General features: G+C 30.7%; 1 protein-coding gene across 3 annotated transcripts; it reads right to left on the minus strand.

Annotated features, from left to right (window-relative positions):
• Positions 1-1,037: 1,037 nt before the first annotated feature.
• On the minus strand, positions 1,038-22,702 carry LOC121127925 (facilitated trehalose transporter Tret1). Of its 3 annotated transcripts, none has more exons than XM_071892555.1 (7): positions 22,480-22,702; positions 12,102-12,277; positions 8,981-9,041; positions 4,070-4,342; positions 3,497-3,877; positions 2,878-3,314; positions 1,038-2,802 (listed from the first exon to the last, which is right to left on the minus strand). In XM_071892555.1, exons 4-7 carry the CDS (start codon positions 4,121-4,123, stop codon positions 2,163-2,165), a joined length of 1,512 nt encoding a protein of 503 aa, XP_071748656.1. In that variant the 5' UTR covers positions 4,124-4,342; positions 8,981-9,041; positions 12,102-12,277; positions 22,480-22,702; the 3' UTR covers positions 1,038-2,162. The 3 variants fall into 3 exon arrangements, with proteins under 3 accessions (XP_071748656.1, XP_040579446.1, XP_040579447.1); XM_040723512.2 differs by lacking the exon at positions 22,480-22,702 and adding an exon at positions 12,337-12,467; XM_040723513.2 differs by lacking the exon at positions 12,102-12,277.
• Positions 22,703-22,915: the final 213 nt, after the last annotated feature.

Genomic DNA, 22,915 nt, shown 5'->3' on the forward strand with positions numbered 1-22,915 from the left:
ATTACAAAATATGTACAAGTTACTTCTTGTAAATTTCGGAACTATTTGGGAGAGTAGGAGGGCAAGCACTCACGCAATATGACGAAATTCTTTTTCTATACCAAAATAATATGTAAGGTTGTGACGTCAGACACAATCTAGATGCAGGTTAAATTCGGCTTTTGATGCAGGCGGCGCTGGAATAATTCATTACATTAAAGGTTTTTTTACCTTGGAAAATATTTCCTAGCAGCAGTACAATTCAATACAACTACATACATGAATGCATATCTTATGAATTAAGATGCCGGGCCTTACTCCCATATTATTTATTTATTATGTAGATGCATTGAGTGAAAAGTTGCATCCGATTTTGACTGATTAAATAATTATTATACATAGTACCTAGTTTGAATCAAAGCTATCAACTAGTAATGGATCGGTCTAAATTATAGAAAAGACTAGGACCGGCCCTTATCGGTCTCTCATGGTAACTACAACAGCTGAAGGGACAAAGTTACTAACTATGTCCCTTCAGATGTTCAACATAACATCTTTCAAGAGACAAGATACATGAAGTTTGAAGTAGGAGGAATGTGGCTAGAAGTTATTGTTATACATTCTAGCTATAATGTATTATTTTCTTCGTTTTTATATTATTCAATCTTAGCTATGAGTAAAGAATAGCTAGGACTAAAAGACGGAAGTATCTGTCCTAAGGACTTAAGACTAATAATTATTACTCCTAAAAACGTTCATTAATTGACTATAGCTAAAACGAATCCCTACGTCATATTAATAAAAGTAAATAAAAGATGGTGATCCAACACTACAAAATAATAATTAACAGTTGGCAACAAGAAAAATTCATAAGACCGTATGTTTTCCTTTCCCTTTTGTCAGCCGAGGTTGAGTGGGGATAAAAACGATAGTCATGTAAGGAGGTTGCAAAGTAATATGGACTCTAACGCCCCCTAGTGGACCAAAAAGTAGTTCCCTCTTTTGTAGCTTTGATTTCAATAATAGCTCAATGAATGAAGACAGAACAACGCTGTGTATTTGTGTAAATTAAACTTTTTTATTAAGAAAAATGTATTTTTCTAAAAAGAACACATTGAGGGTGTATGTATATAAAAAATAATTATCCTTACAATAATGAAGACATAAAAACATGACTAAAAAAATTTCATTATTGACAAACGTAGTTTGGATAAGAATAGATAGGATCTACGTTATTTTCGCATTTATATATATAAAGAAAGAGACAAAAATAAAAAGAAGAAAGAGATAATAATATAATTATAAGAATGAGTTAACTCGGGCATTATTACAAAAACAAAACAACAAAATCATAATAGGATAAGATCAAGTAGGACTGTGAATTCTTCATGTGTATGTATATGATAAAAAATAGAATAGTATAATTATATAATACTGCTCAGTACCATTGAATTTTTTCAGATAAAAAAAAAGAAATAAAAATTCATCAATCCAAATGTGACTAAAATGAACAACAGTTTTTGTAAAAAGTGTCTTTCTTCTTTTTGGGGGAGGCGACTATAAAAACAATTCTAATTTGACTTTACTTCTAGGAACATAATCGTGTGGTTGTAAAGTTAGGCAATTTTTATTATTATTCATTAAACTCAAAAAAAAAAAAAAAAAAAAAAAAAAAAAGATAATAATAAATGCAATTTTTCTATGAAAAATCATTGTCTAGGTAAATTAATATTATATTTAATATTAAATCAGAAAAATTACTTGAAAATCATTTATGTTGAATGAGTTTATATAGTATATGAAAAGAAAAAAAAAGAGAGGTGAAAATCATAACAAGGTTTTTTACTACGAAAAAAAAAAAAAAAAAAAAAAAAAAAAAGAGATAAAATAAAATAAAAAACTGCATGTATGGTTGTAACAAAAATTTAAAAAACCTAAATAAGGGACAGGGAGATTCTTACTTATCCTCCAAGGAGATAAAGCTACGACTACATAGTTGTCAAGATCAATAAAGTAACAACTAAAGAAGTTTAGACGGGGAAATAAATAAGTGTGGTAGTTCAACACAGGAGAGTGGATTGGAGGGATATTTCAATAGTAGTATGTTTATATAACAATATAGACTAAAACAACACCATTTTATATAAATTTAGCTAATTATAATAATTAATTCCTAAGATGATTTAGACCTTGGATGGGTCGTCCGAAGATTTTAAAATACTGCAAGTTTTAGGTTCCATTTCATCTAATGACATTCCTTTAGTTTCGGGTACATATAATAATGTAAATAGAAGACCAATTGCCGCGATGACGGCATATGTCCAAAAAGTTCCAAAAAGTCCCAGCCAGAGCCTTAGATCCACAAAGGTTTTAACTCCAATAAAAGCACACACATAGCCAAAGCTCGTAGTTAAAGCAGGTCCAAGACTCCTGTACTCAATAGGGAAAACTTCCCCGATGAGAAGCCAGGAAATAGGGTTGAGGCCGAGAGAAAATGCGGCAACAAATGTTACAACACAGGCTAAAGGTATCCAATCATGTTGAGCGTAGGATAGGATTGCTCCTCCCTCTGTAGCTTCAATAAAGTCGGATCTTTGGAAATAAGAAAATACTCCAAATCCAGCCAAGGCTCCTGACATGAGTACAGAACTGATGACCAAAAGTGGGAGACGACCAACCAGATCGCACAAAATACCACTCATTGCAGATGATATTAATTGGACACTTCCAGTGAGAACAGCGGCCAAATGTGGGTTGAAGCTTTCAAAACTTTCACGGAAAATAGGGACGGCGTAGAAATTAAAGGCAGTCACACCAGAGAATCTAGAAGTCAAATAAAGGAATAATTAATGAGTGACTAAATAAAGATGGGGAAACAAAGCAAATGGGGGATCTTACCTAGTGAAAAACATTACACCACAAGTAATGGACAATGGGCGGAATAATTGAGACATGACAACCTTTTTAGAGCAACAGGATCGTTGCTCTCTTTTCATGCGGATGTTGGCATGGAGGGTTGCAAGCTCTTCAGAAACACCCATGTTATCGTCATCAAAAGCATCGTGTGTGTAGTAAGATGCTCCTCGGAGCCACCTTAGGGATCTCTCTGCCCTTTTATCTTGATTCGTAAACACTAAGAAACTGGGCGTTTCTGGAACATTAAGTGCAGCTATGAAGGTCATAATAGGTCCAATAGCGCACACAATGGCTAATTGTCGCCAATTAAGCCATGCCCCAAGGGCAAATGATGTTAAAAGTCCAACTTGAGAAAACACTTTTGAGCTGGAACAGAGACTCGCGCGTATCGACGGATGAGCAATCTCGCTTATGTATACCTGTAAGTCAAACAAGGAAAAAATTAAGTATGTATACATGGAGCGGGTTGTATTTGTATTATATAAATGTTATGTACATAGAGATTTGAACGATCATGATGATAGAAAAAATAAAAGTATTATAAATTTTGAGAGGTGAAAAAACAACGGAGTTGATTTATGAATTATGGTAAATCCCTTACTTGTGTAGCGAGTTGCACTATGCTTGAACAAAATCCGACAGCAAACGCCGTGACGTAAATCATCTCCACATTAGATGCAATAGTTGTGAGAAGCCATGATAGAGAGAAGGGTAGGGAAACAAATAGTAGAATCCTTCTTCTTCCATGCTTGAGAATAAGACTTGAGAATATTCCTCCTAAAAGAGCCCCTAGTAGGGATAGACTAGCTACCCATGAGCCTTCTTGATCTGTGATAGTTAAATCTGATGCGCTGTTTGTTGATGGTATCCTTCTACCATCGGCTCCTAATCTGACTTGAAGTGAAGCAAGTGCGGGGGATGTGTAGCCCTTTCCCATTCCTACAGCGAATGGACCGAAGGAAACAGCAATTGCTGCTATAATCTGCAAATAATAGAACATTTGTCATTTTAATATTATTCATATTATATATCATCAAAAAGAAGGAAATTGAATAAATTAGCATTTATTTTTTTGGTGTGTAATTAAACGTATGTATGAATAATTAAATAATAGTAATCAGGGGTTCAATAATAAGTACGATGACTCCTTATTGTATAAGTATGATTCTCTTACCTGATTAACATGATGTGAGCTGAACTTTGATGATTCCTTATTGATGGGTTCCATTCTTTTTTATATTAATTATTTGTCTTCTTTTTTATTCAGAAAAGTGTTTATTTTTGTCTTCTAAATATATATATATTGTCTATTCTAATAGGTATACTATTATATGCTATAAGTAATTGAGAGTGTTTTTCTTATATTTCGGGAGTTGATTGGATTTCTTCGCTTTGAAATTTAATTTACATCTTCTTTTTTGATGAAAATATAATCACGAAAAAATAACTGAAAATCAAACGAAATCACAATTAGAAAATATTGAGGCAAGGAAACACTGGAATATATAACTATTTTTTTTTAGAATGACACGTGCGTATGATTGTGGCCTAACTCTTGCGCCTCCACTAATATACTGAATATAAAATGTGATTATTTCTATTCACTGTTGATTTAAATGGAGTGCTCGCGCTGCCTGCTATATTAATTACTTAGCGGTGAATGAAAGCGAGAAGAAGACGAAAGAGACTTAATCTTATTTCGTCATGTTGTACAGCCGAAACTACGGGTAACTTCTTGAATAAGTCTTCTAAAGAAATGACTTATATTTATTTATCTATAATAAACATATTTTTTTTAAAAGGATGTGTTTGTTCATCATAGAATGAACCAAGAACCAAGCAGGAGCGTCCGTAGGAATATATATATATCTTTTTAGGGAGTTTGATTTTTGGAATTTTTTAGAAAAAAAAAAAAAAATCCAAAAAATAACATTTCTTGGAAAAAAATTGAAAAATAATATATATATATTTTTTTTTAATTTCAAAAATCCACAAAAAATTAAATTCTTTTGGAAAAAATAGTCCAAATATTTACAGCTGTTTACAAAAAATTTGAAAAATATAATTTCAAATATAAATTTTTTTGGCAACAAATTTGAAAAATTAATTTTTTTAGTAAAAAGTGAAAAATCCTACATTTTTTTTTTGGGGGGGAAAGTCCTTCCAACCCACCCCCTGTGGACGTCCCTGGCAAAAAACACACAGCAATGACGACAACAACAACAATACAATGATTCATATCAAGGACATGGCACAACGTGTATTAATATTTATTATTCATTATTTATATGGATGTGTAATGTGCCCCCCATAATACATGATTACATCAAAAGGTAAAACACCTGTAGAAAAGGAGTGAGTGAGTGACAACTAACTAACTACTACTTAATTCACATACACGGCTTTCCTCACCCGGCGAGTTATATGGAGAATGCCGGTATTACATATGTGAATATTATATATATATTTTTTTTGTTATAAGTGTGAAATGTGGATTGAAGCAAAAAACTCCACGTGGTAGTACTTGGAGTAGTGAATCGTTTTTGATTATGTATTGCTATTAGTAAAATAAGTGTTATATATCTTCCCCCCGATACGAATACTACACCTTTTTAGAAGAAAAAAGATGGAACTTTTTCAAATACTACATTTTATATTGATCAAGAATGAGATCTTTGTTCAGGGGTGTCGCAGGGGGTGGGATGGATGCTGTATCCCCCAAATTAAGGAATTTTTACTTTTTACAAGAAAATTTAATTTTTAAATTTTAGTAATTTTTAGTAAACAGCGTTGGATTTTTGAAATTTTTTTTCCAAAAATTTAAATTCTTGAAAATAACTATGGCTTTTACAATTTTTTTTCCAAAAAAATTAAATATTAGAAATTTTTTGAGAACAACTGGGGATTTTTGATTTTTTTTCGCGAAAAAATTAATTTTTAGTGAATGCTGTAAATTTTTAACTGTTTTTTCCCCAAAAATTTTAATAATATAAATTTTTTTGTGAATACCTATGGATTTTTGAAATTTTTTGTGAATAACTCTGAATTTTTGAAATTTTCTTCCAAAAGAATTAATTTTCTGTGAATAGCTGTAGATTTTTTGAAATTTTTTCCCCAAGAAATTCAATATTTGAAATTTTTTGAGAATAGCTATGGATTTTTTACATTATTTTCCCAAAAAATTCAATTTTATCTGAATAGCTGGGAATTTATGAAATTTTTTCCAATCTTTATTTTATTTTTGGGTTTCTTTTTTCAAACAAATTCCAAAACACAGACAAATTATGATCCTGCGGACACGCCTGTTATTATACGTCGTCTATATTTTAGTGCATAGGGTTTACATATTTTAAATCTCTCATGATGCAAATTTTTTCATCTGTCTAGAATTCAACAGATGGTATAAATAAGATAATCTACAGTGACTACAGAACGGAAATATGTGCCAGTACATTTATTTAAAGGGACGGAGAGGTTTTTTTTTGCTTCAGGTATAAAGAAGTAGGTTCTTCATTCCAACATACTGTATATTGTATTGTGCATTAAGAAGAGTGAATACCTTATACACATACTACTCCTTCAGGAGAAGAAGGTGGAGGAGGCCTACTACTACTACTGCTTCACAAAATGCATACCTTCCCCTCGACGTCGTTTTTGTTCCTTCCAACACAACTCGTTACTTCGCAAATTTTTTTATTATTATTTTCACGAAAATGTGAACGAACTTTAAATAAATATATATTAAGTTTCTGCATACAAAAATGAAGGTATATATCTTTACAACAGAGGAAGAGATAGACTGGGTGTATTTATGTATATACATACAATATATGCTCCCTTAACACAAAAACAGGCATGAATGATTTTCTCAAAGTTGAGCCTGGATTAGATAGATTTCTATTCTTATACAAATTATCCCCAATTTTCTTCATTATTTCCTTTGGGTGTGCTGCAAATTGCACTCAAAGTGAACAAAATTGAGTCTCACTATAAAAGAATGGGACATCCATATATTTTATAAGTCTTTCAATCAAATAAAGGTTCTAAACCAGAGCAGAAACTCTTAACTCATACCAGAAATTTGAATAATAAGCAAAAGTTAGTGTTGGATCGGTCTAGAAAAACTAAACAGACTGCAGTTCTGTCAGTCCGGTCCGAATAAAATTTGCCAGTCCTAGACTGGTCCTTATCGGTCTTTAGTAAAAACTACAACAGATGAATTTAAACTACTAACTACGTCATTTGAGTCGCATAACCTAGACTGAAAGACATATGGATCAGTTCTAAGGACCATTGAGTAGTAAAAAAAGATCGGACTAATAAAAAAAAAAGACTGAGAGGGGTGGGGAAATAAGACTGATAAGGAGATCAGTTCTAAGTCTGCTCCAACACCACAAATAAGGAATGTTTAACGCCGGCAGTACTAGTCTAAATATACACGGCCTTAGGGTTCGCGGCAAAACACAATAGGATTTTAAAAGAAAATGATGACTCTTAAAATTATGAAATGTAAAAAATCCAAGCTCAAAACAAAGATGAAAATGATGCAATGGAGTAATTTGATTTTTTCAACAGAAATTCAACTTTCTCTTAAGAGTTTAAAATTTGAGATCCTGTTAGGTTTTGAGGGGAATGAGGGCCCCCTAATGGCTACTCTTGTGCATTTAACAGTCCCTATAATTGTCTCAATTATGTCTATGAAACATTGGGCTGTGTGTACATATTTACAAACTAAAAAAATAAGTTAGGATTTTGTCCTTTTCTTGATTTTTTTCACAAATGTTTTTAAGTTGATGTACAACATGTATTATGCCGTGTACAAGTTTCGTAGTGATGTAATGATAGTAAAACTACTAATTATAATTACTAATTATACATATATGGATGCTATCAATTCATTTTAATCTATTTACATTACATATTCATTATGTATATAACTGTGGACATTTGAGCCATATATTGTCCCAAGGAATGCGTTATATCAATTGAGTTATTTTTATTCATTAAAAAAGTCAAAAGTTATAACTCTAACATATCATTTCTTGTTCAAACAGGGGCGTCCGCAGGGGATGCGCAGGAGGGGTTGTAGCCCTCCCTAAATTAAAGATAAATTAAATTAATTTTGTTTTATACTAGAAAATTTAATTTTTCAAAATTTTTACTTTTTTGTGAATAGCTGTTGATCTTTGAATTTTTTCGTGAAAAGCTGTGGATTATTGAAATTTTTTTCCAGCAAATTAAAATTTAATTTTAAAAAATTTTCCCAAAAAATTTAATATTAGAAATTTTTTAATTAATTATTTTTTATTTTTTGGGAATAGCTGTGGACTTATCAAATTATTTTTTCATGAAATCTAAATTTAATTTTTCAATTTTTTTTTTTTTTTTTCAAAAAAAATAAAAAAATCCTGTAATGCCACTGTGAAACTCGATCTGAGATGGATTATATTAGCCAATTCGTTCTTAAGTGACTAAGGCTGAAGCACTAGAACAAGAGACCGGTCGTGACGAAAATAGGACGGACGGAATTAGTTCAGTCTTACAAAAATCCCATGTACTAAAAAAGAAAGTAATAACATTTCTTGAAAAGGTCATTACAATTCCTTTTCAAAAAATAACACGAGTATTATGCAAAAAAAAAAAAAAAAAAAAGTTTTTTTTTGAAATGTTCAGATAAAAGAGCTACTCATCTAAAGAATATTCAATCATTGCATACATATCCCTACTCATTTTTAGGACCTGCGTTTTGTACAATTTACTTGTACAAGTTGCAACTTGTACAACACATTACTAGAGCATGTAAGAGGCAGATTCAATAGAAATAAATAGCCGATTTGCATTATAATTTTCATTTGAGAAAATGAAAATCAGCCCCCCTATTTCACTCCATTTATTTCTTGGCTACACCTCAAAAAACGTGGAAAAGGAAAATTAAATATGAAAGTCTTTCTCCAAGATACGAGTCACATATTTTGCGACACGTTCATTCTAAATGACATATTCTCCCCCTTTATATACACAAATAACACAACTTCCAGCACCTAATAATATTACGTTCATTCATTCATAAACTGTAGGTACATACCTCCGTTACTCTGATGTTACAAGCTCCAATGAAAATTCGTGGAATAGGATTTGGAAGTGACCTGCAATGTAAATAAATGAAACGTTATTAGATATAATATAATATTAACCTCGCTTGGTTTTTACAACTAATAATAACATTATTATACATATAACTAGGGGCGTGCGCAGGGAGCGGGGTGGAGGGGATTTAGCCCCCCGCAAATTAAGGTATCTTTGCTTTTTATTAGAATTTTTTTTGTTTGAATTTTGTATTTCAAAAATTCCAATATTTTAAATTTAAAGTTTTCAAATTTTCTTTACAAAAAAATTAATTTTTGAAATTTTCTTCACAAAAAAATTAATTTTTGAAATATTTTTTTCGAAAAAAATTGATTTTCTGAGAATAGTTATGGATTTTTGATTTTTTTTTACTCAAAAAAATAATATTTGAAATTTAATTTTGAATTTTTTTTTTTTCCAAAAATAATTTTTGGAATATTTTTTTCGAAAAAAATTGATTTTCTTCTGTGCTTAACTATAAATTTTTGCTTTTTATGTGATAAAGATTTTTGAGTTGAAGAAAAAAACCCAGCCCCTCAAAAAAAAAACTGATAACTAATTATAAAGATAATTTCCTAACTACATAAGTAAGTAATTAAATATGGAGGAAGGTTGTTGTTCTTTTACTTCCTTAGAGCTTTTTGGCACATCAAATCATGTTATTATGAAAAAAAACACACTAAAGAACAGAGTATGAATTACATATTTCTTCTAGAAAACAGAACTGAAATAATTATATAATCATTCGTCAAAAATGTTTTCTTTTTTACGACGTTTTACATATCGCTATTGAATCTCGCAACCTTTCTTCTTAAAAAAAAAAAAAAAAAAACGGAGAAAAGGCTCAAAATCATTAAATATTATTTAACCAATGCCTTTCAATTATGAAATCATTATTTTGTATACAAGTTGGAACGGCGTACCTCACGAAAACAAATATTTACACGTTATTTAGTTCTCAATTGTACATTTTTCTGCTCCCCCCTTATCAGTGTTCTCAAAGTTGTTGATTGGTTGAATCGGAATAATCTCTTGTTAAGTTAAGTTGATCAATAATAATTATTCCTATTAAGTAATGAATATTAAAAAAACAACAGCTGATGATGAAATACAGCGTATTGTTCAACTATTTAGAATTAATTGGAGTTCAACCAATCACCGCTCTTCTGAGCAGTGCTGGTAAACTGGGGGGAAGGGGGAGGAAGTAGAAAACCTGATCGTAAAATACAGTGAGGTTAAGCCGTGTGTATTTTTTTTTAGAATTATTAAATTTTATATATGTTTTTAATTCATCGATCAGCTATTTAGAGTTAATTGGAATTTAACCAATCCCGGCTTGAGAAGAGCACTGCTGATATGCAGGAAGAAAGGAAGTAGAGAAATCGTCAGCTGAAGATGAAATAGAGAGTACATTTTATTAAATTTGGGGACTGTTTCGAGTTAATTGTAATTTAACTAATCCGCGCTCAGAAGAGCACTACTGATATGCGGAGGCACAGGAAATAGAACAATCGACAGCTGAAGAAGAAATACAGTATACATATATATATATGTATATATATTAGTGATATAAGGCCGTGCTTTTTATTTGGAAGAAGAAATACGAGGTAACTACATAATAAAAAGGTCATAATATATTCTGTAAAACATAACTTAGCGTTACATATAACTGCATTGGAAATGCAATTTTTTTGCAAGTTCATTTTTAATGTATGTTTTATGTGTGTACATGTACAACACATTCTAGGGGCATCATCCTTTTCTACCTTTTTGCAAAAAAGAGTGCGATTTTTGTTTTCTTTCTAAAAAGTCAAAGTTAAATAAACTCCATGTACACGAATTGAAAGGCAAATGCAATGTTCTTAGAAGAACCGAACTAGATCACATCACGTATAAAAGAAACTTGATCAATTCTAAGTTAATAATAAAGTATGATTGGTTTTCCGCTTGAAAAAATAATTATAATCCTACAAAATATGGATAAATATGTGCTGTATGAATACAAAATGTTTAAAAAGGAGTTATAGAAAAACCATGGAGAACTACTCCATGAGAAAATGTAAAACGATGGATTTAAAAATAAAGAAAAATATTTGCACTACAGGGTGGTGAGTCCAAAAGGGGAAAAACCTCTCAATAAGAAAACGCCCTGAGAAGGAGTGAGACAAGCTTTTTGAGGTATTACTTAAGCACCCTCCTCCTTTCTTAGAGCATAGCATAAGATAACATAGAATTAATGCAACCTACACGTGTAATTTAATTAATAAAACATCTATTGATTAATTTAACAGGTACAATACAATCTATAGGTATACTCATATAAAGTGTCGCCCTCTATTGGCGAAATGATACATTTATACTGAGGATGATGACGACTTAACAGGTAAAATAAATTTACAAGAAAACCACGACCTCTAACGGCCAACTCTCAAACTACGCTAAATAACCCACGTGGAAATACGAATTTTTTAAATGTCTTTACAGTACCTTTTTATAAATATACGTTATTGATAGTAATAACATAATAAATTGTTTTAAATACATAATGATAATATTTTGAACCCTTGTCTAGACAATGCAGAACAAATCGTATCTAACAAGATTCTTTTCAAGAAAGTAATTTGCGAAAGAAGAAGAGAAAAACACAAGGTATAGAAAAGAAAATTGAGATGAACGGGGAAAAAAAAATCTTTTTTTAATTTTATAATTTGACATTTGAGACGAATGTATTTAAATAAATAATAAATTCATATATCGGCAATTTCCTTCAGAAAATATATTGAATAAATAATCTATGTAAGAAAGAATATAAAATCCTAAAATTAGCATAGGTAAAAAAAAAAAAAAAAATCATAATAAATCAAAAACTTGTTTCTTTTTAAATGTGGACCTGCTCTTTAAAGGCGTAGCTTTTTATACTATTATTGACTATATAATGTTTCTTCTTAAACCCCTCTCTGTATATGCAAAAAAACGAAGCAATATTTATATCATAAAACACGTGTCAAACCTACCCCCCTCCCTTTTAATGAATTTTCTATATTTAGATAATTAATTACAATTGATTTGGAGTGGCTTACCTTTTTAATTGTTTATTCGGATGTTCTGATATTTTTAAAAAAGTACTGGAGAGTTTTGAATATATATATATATATATTTCAGATGGATTTCTTCCGTGTACTCTTTTTGCAGTTGGATAATAACTTTGGGATGATTTTTTTTTATTTATTAAAGAAATTAATGTCTTGCTTAATTTCTAAAAATAAAAAACTATATATAAGTTAACTTAAGTAGAATTAATTAAGTATAACAAACTCTATATATATAAATGAGATTCCCAGAAGAAAAAAAATTTATTCGTGACACCAAAAATTACAACTTGAGATGATGTTAAAATATGAATATTTTCACGAGGTTGTCAGAGGTCAGCTTCTATTCCAACTAATGAGTTAAGGAGAGAGAGAGAACTCAAAAAAACTTTTAAATGAAAAAAACAAATATTTGGGCCAGCTTGTCACACACCGCATTCAGAAGGAGATTTAAAAAGAGAGGGAGAAAAGCCGGAGCAGCTAGCTAGCGAGTTGAACACATATAATATTTGGCGTGAAGGAGAAACAACAGCTGCTGCTGCAACATTGCTTTTTATCAATTAATTTCTTAAAATACATTTATATGAATATTATTTTTATTTCCATAAAATAATATTTGAATGATAAAGGCATATAATATTGTCTTTACCACCTATGTTCTAGACAGTATGTAGTAGGACGATGCAAAAAATACCACATATTTGGAACGGAAGGAGACCCGACAGGTCTCCTTTCACATCACCACCACATCTTTGAAACCATCATCGTCATTGTAATCTTGATAGCTGCTAGTACCTGTAAAAGGTTTTTTGCATGCCCAAAAAAGTTTAATGCATTTTTTCTATAACAAGTTTGATCATACAATACGTACGTACTCCTAGGTACTTTTTTAATAATTTCAAATCTAAATGTATGTAAAATAAGTCTGTATTTCCCTTCTCTAAAACATTGTCATCAAATCGAGGTCATTGGAAGTTAAATAAAGAAAATAAGCGGAGGAGGGCGACGATACATGTCATAATCATTGTATCCATCAAATATAACATACAACTGTTACAAACTTCAATAACTATTTGTGTGTTTCCAAAAATACTTATAATATGTAAACCTCCCTTAAAAATCCCCTTGTCTTTTGTTGATAAACATAATCCCTGTAACATACAACAATCATTTCAGAAGGCTTTTTACTCATATATCGTACAGTAAACCCTTGACAAATGAGCAAGGACGTCCGCAGGGGGGTAAGCTTGAGGAGCAGTGGCTACTAAATAAATAAAGAAATCTTGCTTTTTTTCTAGAAAATTCAATATTTGAATTTTTTGAAATATTCAAAAATTTGAAATGTAATTTTTGAAATTTTTTGTCTACAAAATTTAAGGTTTTGTGAATAAATGTGGATTTTTGAAATTTTTCTCTAAAATATTTTATATTTTGTGAAGAACTGTGGATTTTTGATTTTTTTTTCCACCAAAATCATTGTTAGAAATTTTTTTTCCAAAAAAATAATTTTTTTGCATGTAGCTGTGGATTTTTTGATTTTTTTTTCCAAAAAAAATAATGGATTTTTCGATTTTTTTTTCTAAAGAAATTATTTTTTTGTGAGCAGCTGTGGATTTTCGAAAAAAATAATAATTTTTTGAGAACAACCAAAACCTTCCCCCCCCAAAATATAATCTTGTGGACACCCCCGATGAGTTTTGCGTATTTTGTAATTTTAAGAAATAATTGTATAAAAGAATCAATTTTCAACAATTTCTTCAAACCCCAGCGTGTTTGTCAGGACCATACCCCACCTCCAACAACAACAACAGAAGGGCTTCTTCCAGTTGGCAATCTGACCAGGTTTTTTTTTGTTCACGCTACTATCATAATTATTGAAGAGTGATCTTCTATGTATAAAGTAATCACTAGTGCTTGTGTTAAATAAAAACGAAGAGTAACACCTAAGGTTTGTAATTGTAAGTCCTTGTAGGCCTCGGAGTATAATTGAGGATCGACATCGGAGTAATTCCTGTCTATTTATGGAGTAGGATTTGCATTTATTTCTTTCTCCTCACGGCTGCTTGCAGCTGATCAAATAGAGCGTCAACACAGCTAAGCTGGACTCCTTCCAAATTGTCAGGAATACAAAATTCATGATTGGTTCCTTTCATTTGATAGACTGGTAGCACATATTTGATAAATAACTGACGATGAAGATTTGCTGGGGAGTGTTAATTGCGTGTCCTTCTTCGACTCGGAGTAGAAGAATCGTCATTGGAGTAATTACAGCCTATACATATTATGTCCTTTCTATATACGGAGTAGGATGTGTGTTTATTTCCTTCTCCTCACAGCTGATCTAATAAAACGTCTAAGCTCCTTTCCTCCCAAAAAAATCTTCAAATTGTCAGGATTACCACGTTAAGTTTCGGTTTATTTTATTTGTACAGTGCGGCGAAACATATTACATGCATCCCTCCTACCATGAACCATCTATAATCTTACGACAGTGTACGATAAACTTCTGGAAGAGGTTTATGTCACTCCTGTGATTTAAAAGTATTTTTTGAACAAATGCTTTGAGAGGTTCTTGAAATTGGAGTCTATGGGCTAGGGGGTGCTGCAATATACCCACATTGTTCGATCAGCTTGTATTGCAATGCACATTTCTACTAGGAATCCTCCATCTCGTATCTCAAGGTACCACTGTATATGTATATAATAAAATCAACCAACTTATGAAATTATATAAGAAGATAGGCGTTTATGAATGGAGGAGCCTCAGTCACTCTGACTCATTCCTTGCATTTCTCTGCCTACTCTTTTCTCTCTCTTTCTATCTCCATGTTTTTCTTCCAAAAATATACCTATAATATACACATTTTTTGCACACATATTTTTAATCAACCGGTTTTAAATCGCCCAAAAGGACATGTCTTATTTTTTTGATGATCATAGTACAATAGTAATGATACTCATGAAAAGGTTAAATCAATACAGAGTATACCTATGCCCTTCTTTCACCGACTACCTTTAAAAATAGATATCATTTATGTATGTATGTATTATTAATGACATGTGGAATCAAAGTAATTTTAATAATAATGTATTTTTTTAATGGACGACAAGTTTTAATTATGGATGGATCGGAATAGGACCTACTCTCATGTTGTTGTTCGAACATGAATATAAAATAAAACATTTTACTATTATGTCACTCGGATATTAAAGTATATCAATCGTATGTAAACCTAACAGCTGCATAATTACTAAACCTTTCATGCCTTTGTAGTAATTGTAACTTGTACTAGAAGTTGAGCGTATAAATTACTTCTACATTTTAATCGATTAAAATGACTTGTTTTTTAAGATCCTACGAGACATACAACACTGGGCATTTGAACTACATATACAATGAGGCAAGGAATACGCCTGCTCCATTAGTAATTGTCATCATTAATATAGATTGACCATCCATGGACTAGTTCATTATTTACCATATTACCCTCATCTTAACTTTTTAAGTTGTTACTTCTAGCATTCGCGTATACGAGTTGTAACCTGTACACAATATATACCTGGAGTTGTAAATCATATGACCTACCTCTATGTTTAAAAAAAGACCTAGTAACCATGACTAGTGTTGTGTCGATCCTTATTAAGTTCAGTTTAGTACTAAAAAGTATAAAGTTCGGTCCTTTATGACCTCACTCCACTTTATTTCTTCTTCTTTGAATCTGTTTTATTACTGACGGTCCTTCGGACCGTCAGTCTTAAGACTGACCTGAATAAATTAGATGTGATGGTTTCATTAGTTTAAATGCAAGCAGCTTTGAACACAAATCCAACTCCGTATCTAGCATATTTTCTGCGGCTCTATATATTATATAGGTAGTTATACAGTATATGTATGTAATATGATAATTAACGTTCAAAGGGTCAAATACAAATAATGGAAATCAAAATTGGATTTGAGAAGAGGCCTCTGCAGATGCTGCTCTGGGCCATAAAATTGCATTCCAATCATTTTTATCAATAACGTATTCATAAAGAGAAATCTTAAGAAATATAATATATATTAATTCTATTTGCGTAAATAAATAATAAACGACATTCTTGGATAAAGAGGTATAAATGGCAACAAAATCCTATTATTAGCGGTATTCTCTCATGACTTTTTTGAAGCTTGTACCGGGTGGAAACTAAGAATTTGGAGTTCCTATAATTCATGCAATTCCAATTTCTTAGATTCTAAAAAGTTCATTTTATAATAACAAACTTAATAAGAGTTAGACATGACAACAGAGAGGAACAAAAGACTATAGTCAGTGGCGTCCATAGGATTATATTTTTGTTTGTAGAATTTTATTGAATAGCTTGTCAGAAATACACAGTTGTTCACAAAAAAAATCCAAATCTGTACACAAAAAATTCGGGAAATTAAATTTTTGGAAAAAAATTCAAAAATCCAGTTATGGGGAAAACTAAAATATCCAACATTAGTTATTTTATTTTTTTGTAGTTTTAAATATTTAATTTTTTAGAAAAAAATCCATAGCTATTCACAAAATATTTTTTTTGATTTTTTTAGGGAGGGGGGCAACATCCCCCTTGCAGACACCCCTAATAGTTCACTAGTTTAATTCGTGCATGACTTTCACTTCAACAGAGATTTCAAGGCTCATTGAATTGTCCGGAAAGACTGCTCCTTTTGGGAGACAACAAAATCCTTGAAGACACGGTGATCTTCCAGTAGGGTGAAAATACTCTGAGCATCATTCAACAGCCCCTCAATTAATATCTTTTTGACTGAAAGTATCAATGTTTGGAAAAATTTCAATGTTGCCATCCTATAGCCAAGATGTCAACCCTCTTGATTACACTATCGGACATGGATGTTGACGTAAAGGCATGCCAGGTAATAAGGAGTTGATGAAACGTTGATAAGGTGCGAATTACACCTGTAAATTACTGCCTTTGTGAATTCTAAGGGGAAAATAATTGAGTAGAAGGAAGGGCTAACAAAATTTATTTTGATTTGATTAAATATAGAGTCTTTTTACGAGACTTCAACTTTCTTTATGTCGATCATCTTGGAAGCATCATCAATTCAATTTTCCATGAAATATAAATATTTTTTTATTAAAATGAAGGAAAATGGCGAATCCATGATTTGAGTGTCAAAATAGCAATTATACATAAAAGGACTTAAACCCGTCCTTCAAAAATATATCACTCTAGTTTGATTAGAAATCAAACTCTAATAATGATTAAAAATGGGGTATTAAATATGTAGCCCGTCAAAACAAGAGCAAGCAAGTATGACTTTTCTCAAAATTGAGTATGAATTATATGTGTATTCTTCTACTAATTATCCTCAATTTCTATCAACAAATTATTATCATTAATCCTTTGGGTGTAATGCAAATTCCATTTAAAGTAGTAAAAATTGATCGTCACAATGATAGAATGAGAAATTGACAGTTGATTTAAAAGGCCATATCAGGTCCAATATAAGTATTATGCATATCAAATTAAAGAAAGGGTGTGCTCTTATCGTTCTTGAGGTTCCGGTTCTTGAACCGCTAGAACCGGAACCGACAAAGTTGAACCGATACCACAATATGTTGCTTATCGGCCATGACTCTTGTGCTTTTGTTCCTATATAGAATATATAAAGAAAATACAACTTAAATTATTAAAAACAAATTAGCTTTAATCAATAAGTCAATTTTCTGAGTTTTTTTTCCTGCAATTGCAGCGTTTTCCAATAGGGTTTTTTTTTTACGTCCCTGGGTAATACAGTTGTATCTGAGCTCTAAATAGTTAGGGCTTCTTATGGATATGAAAAAGTGGTTTTAGGGACCAGATGTTGTAAATAAAAGAGGAAATGGGTGGGGTAGATTATGAATCCAAGTCCTCTACTAAGCTATTGCGGGGCCTATAATATGATAACTATAATATTTCTTAAGCCAGAGCTTCCAAAACTTTACTAGGCCAAGGCCCCCCTACACTAATACATTTTTAGCTGAGCCCCCCTTTATATGAAACATTTGTACTATGTATGTGTAGAGACCCGTACCGATAGACTCGCTGAACATAAACCGGACACAACCTTGAATAAATTTTTTAAACTACAGGTCAAATTTTTAGGTATCATCTTAAATCATCTCATTTGAACAGAAAGCCTACTACAAAATTGACTCAAATATGTCTATGAAATATTGGCCTGGATGTATTTCTGAAGTAAAAAAAAATAAAAAATTGGGATTTCCGTTCAAGATTTATTTTATGTTGACGCAACACATATTATACTTTCTTATTCACGTAGTATGGTCAATTCATTGACTATTATATTTGCATGGGTCATATATTTTCCTCCAATTTTTCCTTCTCTTCACGTCCCTAATCGTTTCAAAACAGAATTAATTGTACAAATCTATTTTTAGTTTTATAAAGTTTCATTCCAGATTTTTTGGTAATTTTTTATTTTATCTAATCAATATATCAAGTCCCAACATGACGTCGCTTATGATACAATCCACAACGTTATTGAAAACGTTCTACATTATAAATACTGTAAATTTGAAACATTCCACGCGACATATAGGTCTATAAATATTGTAAAAGGATTCAGTGAAACAATCATCTCCCAATTTTTACACACATCAAGATTATAGCACATAATAGTATTTCTCCTAAGGAGGTGTTTCTTCTAAAAAAAGAATATTCCGACAATCATGTTCATTTGGAGGGAGATGAATTGATTTATGAAACAAAAACTGCAGGGTACATAATTTGTAGTTTATCTTTTGAGTTCAATATATATATATATATTGAACTCTGTGATTAAGGGCGCAAAATATATTATAATACATACTCGTATAATATCTCTGTGATCACCACCTCTATTAAACATTTTTTGTGGTAGGGGATAAAATAGAAAACTCGTTTTATCAAGAAGATTTTGACAGTTTTTTGTTTTTTTTGTATAAGTTAACTATATTTATAAATAGAGCATAAAATATTTTTTTTTTGTGTGTCATGAGAGGATTTTTAAAAGGCATATCATTTGGAGTTAAGATACTACTTAGTTGGTCAAAAAAGACAAATAATTTTGAATAACATGAAGGATATTCTTTTAATAGATATGAAGAGCATGTACAAAATGGCAAGGATATATAAATTAAATTGATGGGAATGAGGGCTGTGAAAAAAATAAAAAATAAATACAAATCATCTGGGATCATAATTTAAGCGTCATTCTAAATTGATATAAATTTATTAGTTTTTCTATAATAAAATATATTTATATAAATATAATTTTAAATGAATAGTAATTTATTGATTTATATCTTTCATAAAACCTTTCAGATTAAAAAGGAAATGAACCATGGGTAGGAGGATTTAATGATACTTTTTCTAACTGTCTCAGTAGACAAAAAAAAAAAAACTAATTAAATATAGTAGTCGTCAATGTTAAATCATCATAAATTGAAGGGAAAAAATAATTGAATATTATATATATAAAATACAAGTCACCTTTGAGCTTATATTTAACTTAACAATGAATTCATCAATCTCTTCTTCAATTAAGAAATGTCGTAAGAGTGATGATGTATCTCTTAATGAGGGTGGATTTGTTCTATTAATGTGTATAAAAAATAATTTACTACAAGTGTTTCACGACAATACGTCTGTAGGCTCTTAACAATCTAGAGTGTACAAGTTTAAAAACAGAACTGTATTTTTTTTTCCAGGCTCAATAATAAGCATATTAATGTATAAATGTTCATAGCTAAATTAATTAACCCAGTCAAGAGTCTAAATACATATGAAAAATTGGTGCGATAAAACTGTACAATTTACTACAGTTTCAAAAAATGTTATGCAACGTTTAAACCAGGGCTGCGGAGTTGGTACATAAAATGTCCGACTTCCACTCCAGTATTTTGAATGTCACCGACACATACTCCAACATTTAATAATATATTTTATAGCCCATATAAGCACTATTGAGTCTAGAGACTATAAATATAGATTTAATTCACAGTAAAAGGTCGTATGTCATGTGTAGTAAATACTTGTGCTAGGTATAAAGAAAATATAGTATATTTATCAGGATGAACAACAAATTAAATGTATCAAAATCTATTGCTAATACATTCATAAGTGTCAGAACATAATTAATGTACTCCTAACCCAGGAATAACAACACACACAACTTATCATTGCAATGTTATTTTTAACTCTGATGACATTGAATATTTACAAGACCAAATAATGAACTAGCATGCTCTACCCACTATAATAATTTAGACTTTAGATATGTCTGAAAATGTGATTGTATAGACTTAAGAGCACGTTTGAAATTTGTGGAGTCAACTTATAAATGAGTTTACTTTCATAAATTAATAGTACTTAATACCAATAATTTATAGGCATTTAGAAAAAAAACTACTTTACAAACACTCAATGTAAGCCTTAAACTATAAATAAGTTATATTTACATAAATTATAATAGTTTTTGCAGCCAGAGTTGGTTCAAATTTTACGACTTCTCCATAAAAGGTACGGACTCCGACTCTGCAGCCCTGGTTTTAATACAGTATTTGTACTGAGGATAATGGAATAACTGAATATTCCTTCATCTTTGATATATAAATGATACTTATTAGTATCGGTTTTCGGTGTAACTTCGGTCTGGATGGGTTACGTAGTAAAATTTGGTCTTGATCTAGTCGCTCCCTTCTTTTTTAGTGAAGGATATTTCAGTCTATGTTTCGGTTCACGGGTTAATTTTGGTCAGGATTGAATTTTTTTTTGCAGAAGCCAAGAAAATGATTTCTTTTATGAACATTGTTAAGTTTTTAGGGATCTTCCCACATTTGTCTACGGTACAGTAATGTTCTGCAAAACAATTGATAAAAAAACACCACATTAGTAATTATTCAATTTTAAATATAGAGTAAAACCCAGACCTATGAATTTAATATGCTCTCCAATAGAGCTAGTAAGTCAAATCAATGTATCCTATCAGAAATAACTATACAAAAATTAAGCTTAAAGCAGCTCTCACGTCCCATCGTCAACTCTTGAACAGATCGTATCTAAAAAAGGCTCATATGTCAATGCTGATTTTTGCTCAGAAGCCAACTCGTACCTCGTTAGTTCCGTATAAAAATAGCAGTTATGAGACGTAGAAATTGTACAACCTGACCATACAAGTTGCAATTTCTTCGTTTTAAAATATATTATTTAATATCAACATTGGTCATTTCATTTACCAACTATACATTGATATTATTTCCTGTTTGATCTATTAAAACTACATAGTTATTATGTAATTTATGAGTAATGTAACTGATGGCATTTGAACTTTATACTGTGCCAAAGAACACTTGCATTTTAATCATTTGTATTAAAATAGTCAAAAATAATAACATTGATATGTCAATCATCCATTGAACAATTAAATATTGGATTATTCTAATCCCATTTTTTGGTGCTACTTGTACACAACGTAATACCTACATATCTATGTAGATAATATGGTCAAAATATTAACATGTGTTGAGAAATATTTTCACTTATTATTGAATTGTTAGTTTGTTTTTTGGTCAAATCGGTTATATTGTTGCTTTTTTAGGCATTTTTTTTTTTTTGTTATTGCTGTATGTTCACATAGTTGTTTTAAATATCCAAGTCCACATTTAATGGACAATTTAATATGATAACAAAAAATAAAAATAATATGAGAACGCTTCAAATATTTATCATCTGTTGCTATTAGGTACAACTTATCATTATTGTCATTGCTTGAAATAGATTTGAATAAAAGAAACAAATTAATAACAGCATGAGAAAAAAAACAGAGACTTAATGAGTAAAAATGAATGTAGAATTCATAATCTGTAAAAAATTGGATGAGATTAGAAAATCTCTACACATACAATTGTCTCTTCAAAATGTATTTAAATAATTATTATTTTCCGTAAAAAATATGGTGAATTTAATATGAGACAGAGGTTTTCTTATTTATACATAGTTAATCTATTATCATTATTCCCTTTTATTAATAAGCATTTAGCGGATAATTAAAGAAACGAACAAGATTAAGAACGGGGCAACAAAGAGGAACGAGCAAACTCCATTCAATCAATCTTATAAGCTCATTAAAATGGGATGTCTACCCCTCTAAGGAACAATTCATCTATTCTAACTATCCTGTTGTTCTTTTATTAAAATACTCCTCAGTGAATTCTTCTATAGTTATTATTGAGTAGACGGCATCGAGTCTTTGACTTAAAACCTCTTGAATTATTAAACCACTTCATGGAGATAATCCGTAATCCCAATACTAAGAATCAAACGCATTCTTTCTAACCTTTGTCTTTATACGACATCTCTTGAAGATATCCCTCCTTCGTCTTCGGCTCCATTTGAAATGAGGCCTTAACTCATGACAAGGTGATGACATTTATCCAAATACACCAAAAAAAACAAAAAAACTCAACTTTAATAGTAAAATCACACTCAAATCACATAAAAACAACACACAAAATGGACGACAGAAGTTTATACTATAAAAAAATAAATACCACGAAAACAAAAAGGAAGGAAAATAAAGTATGTATTTGCCGGTTTGATACGACGTCGCCATTTTGAATTTTATACATGTATAGAGCGTTTTCACATGAGGTTGAAATCTGTGTATGTCTATGATTTTGAGTATTTTCATTAATACTAATGAAAATAGTGAACCATTACTAAGTAACATCTCATTATTTGGATCTCAAAATGGGACCAACAAATAAGAGGAC

Source organism: Lepeophtheirus salmonis, chromosome 13 (genome assembly GCF_016086655.4).
Source record: "Lepeophtheirus salmonis chromosome 13, UVic_Lsal_1.4, whole genome shotgun sequence".
Taxonomy (NCBI): Eukaryota; Metazoa; Arthropoda; class Copepoda; order Siphonostomatoida; family Caligidae; genus Lepeophtheirus; species Lepeophtheirus salmonis.

Coding starts and splice junctions, on each gene's coding strand:
- LOC121127925 (XM_040723513.2), bottom strand. CDS start 4,123: ATGGAACCCATCAATAAGGAATCATCAAAGTTCAGCTCACATCATGTT. Junction 3,878..4,069: donor GCTCACATCATGTTAATCAG/GTAAGAGAATCA, acceptor TATTATTTGCAG/ATTATAGCAGCAATTGCTGT. Junction 3,315..3,496: donor TAGTGCAACTCGCTACACAA/GTAAGGGATTTA, acceptor TTTGACTTACAG/GTATACATAAGCGAGATTGC.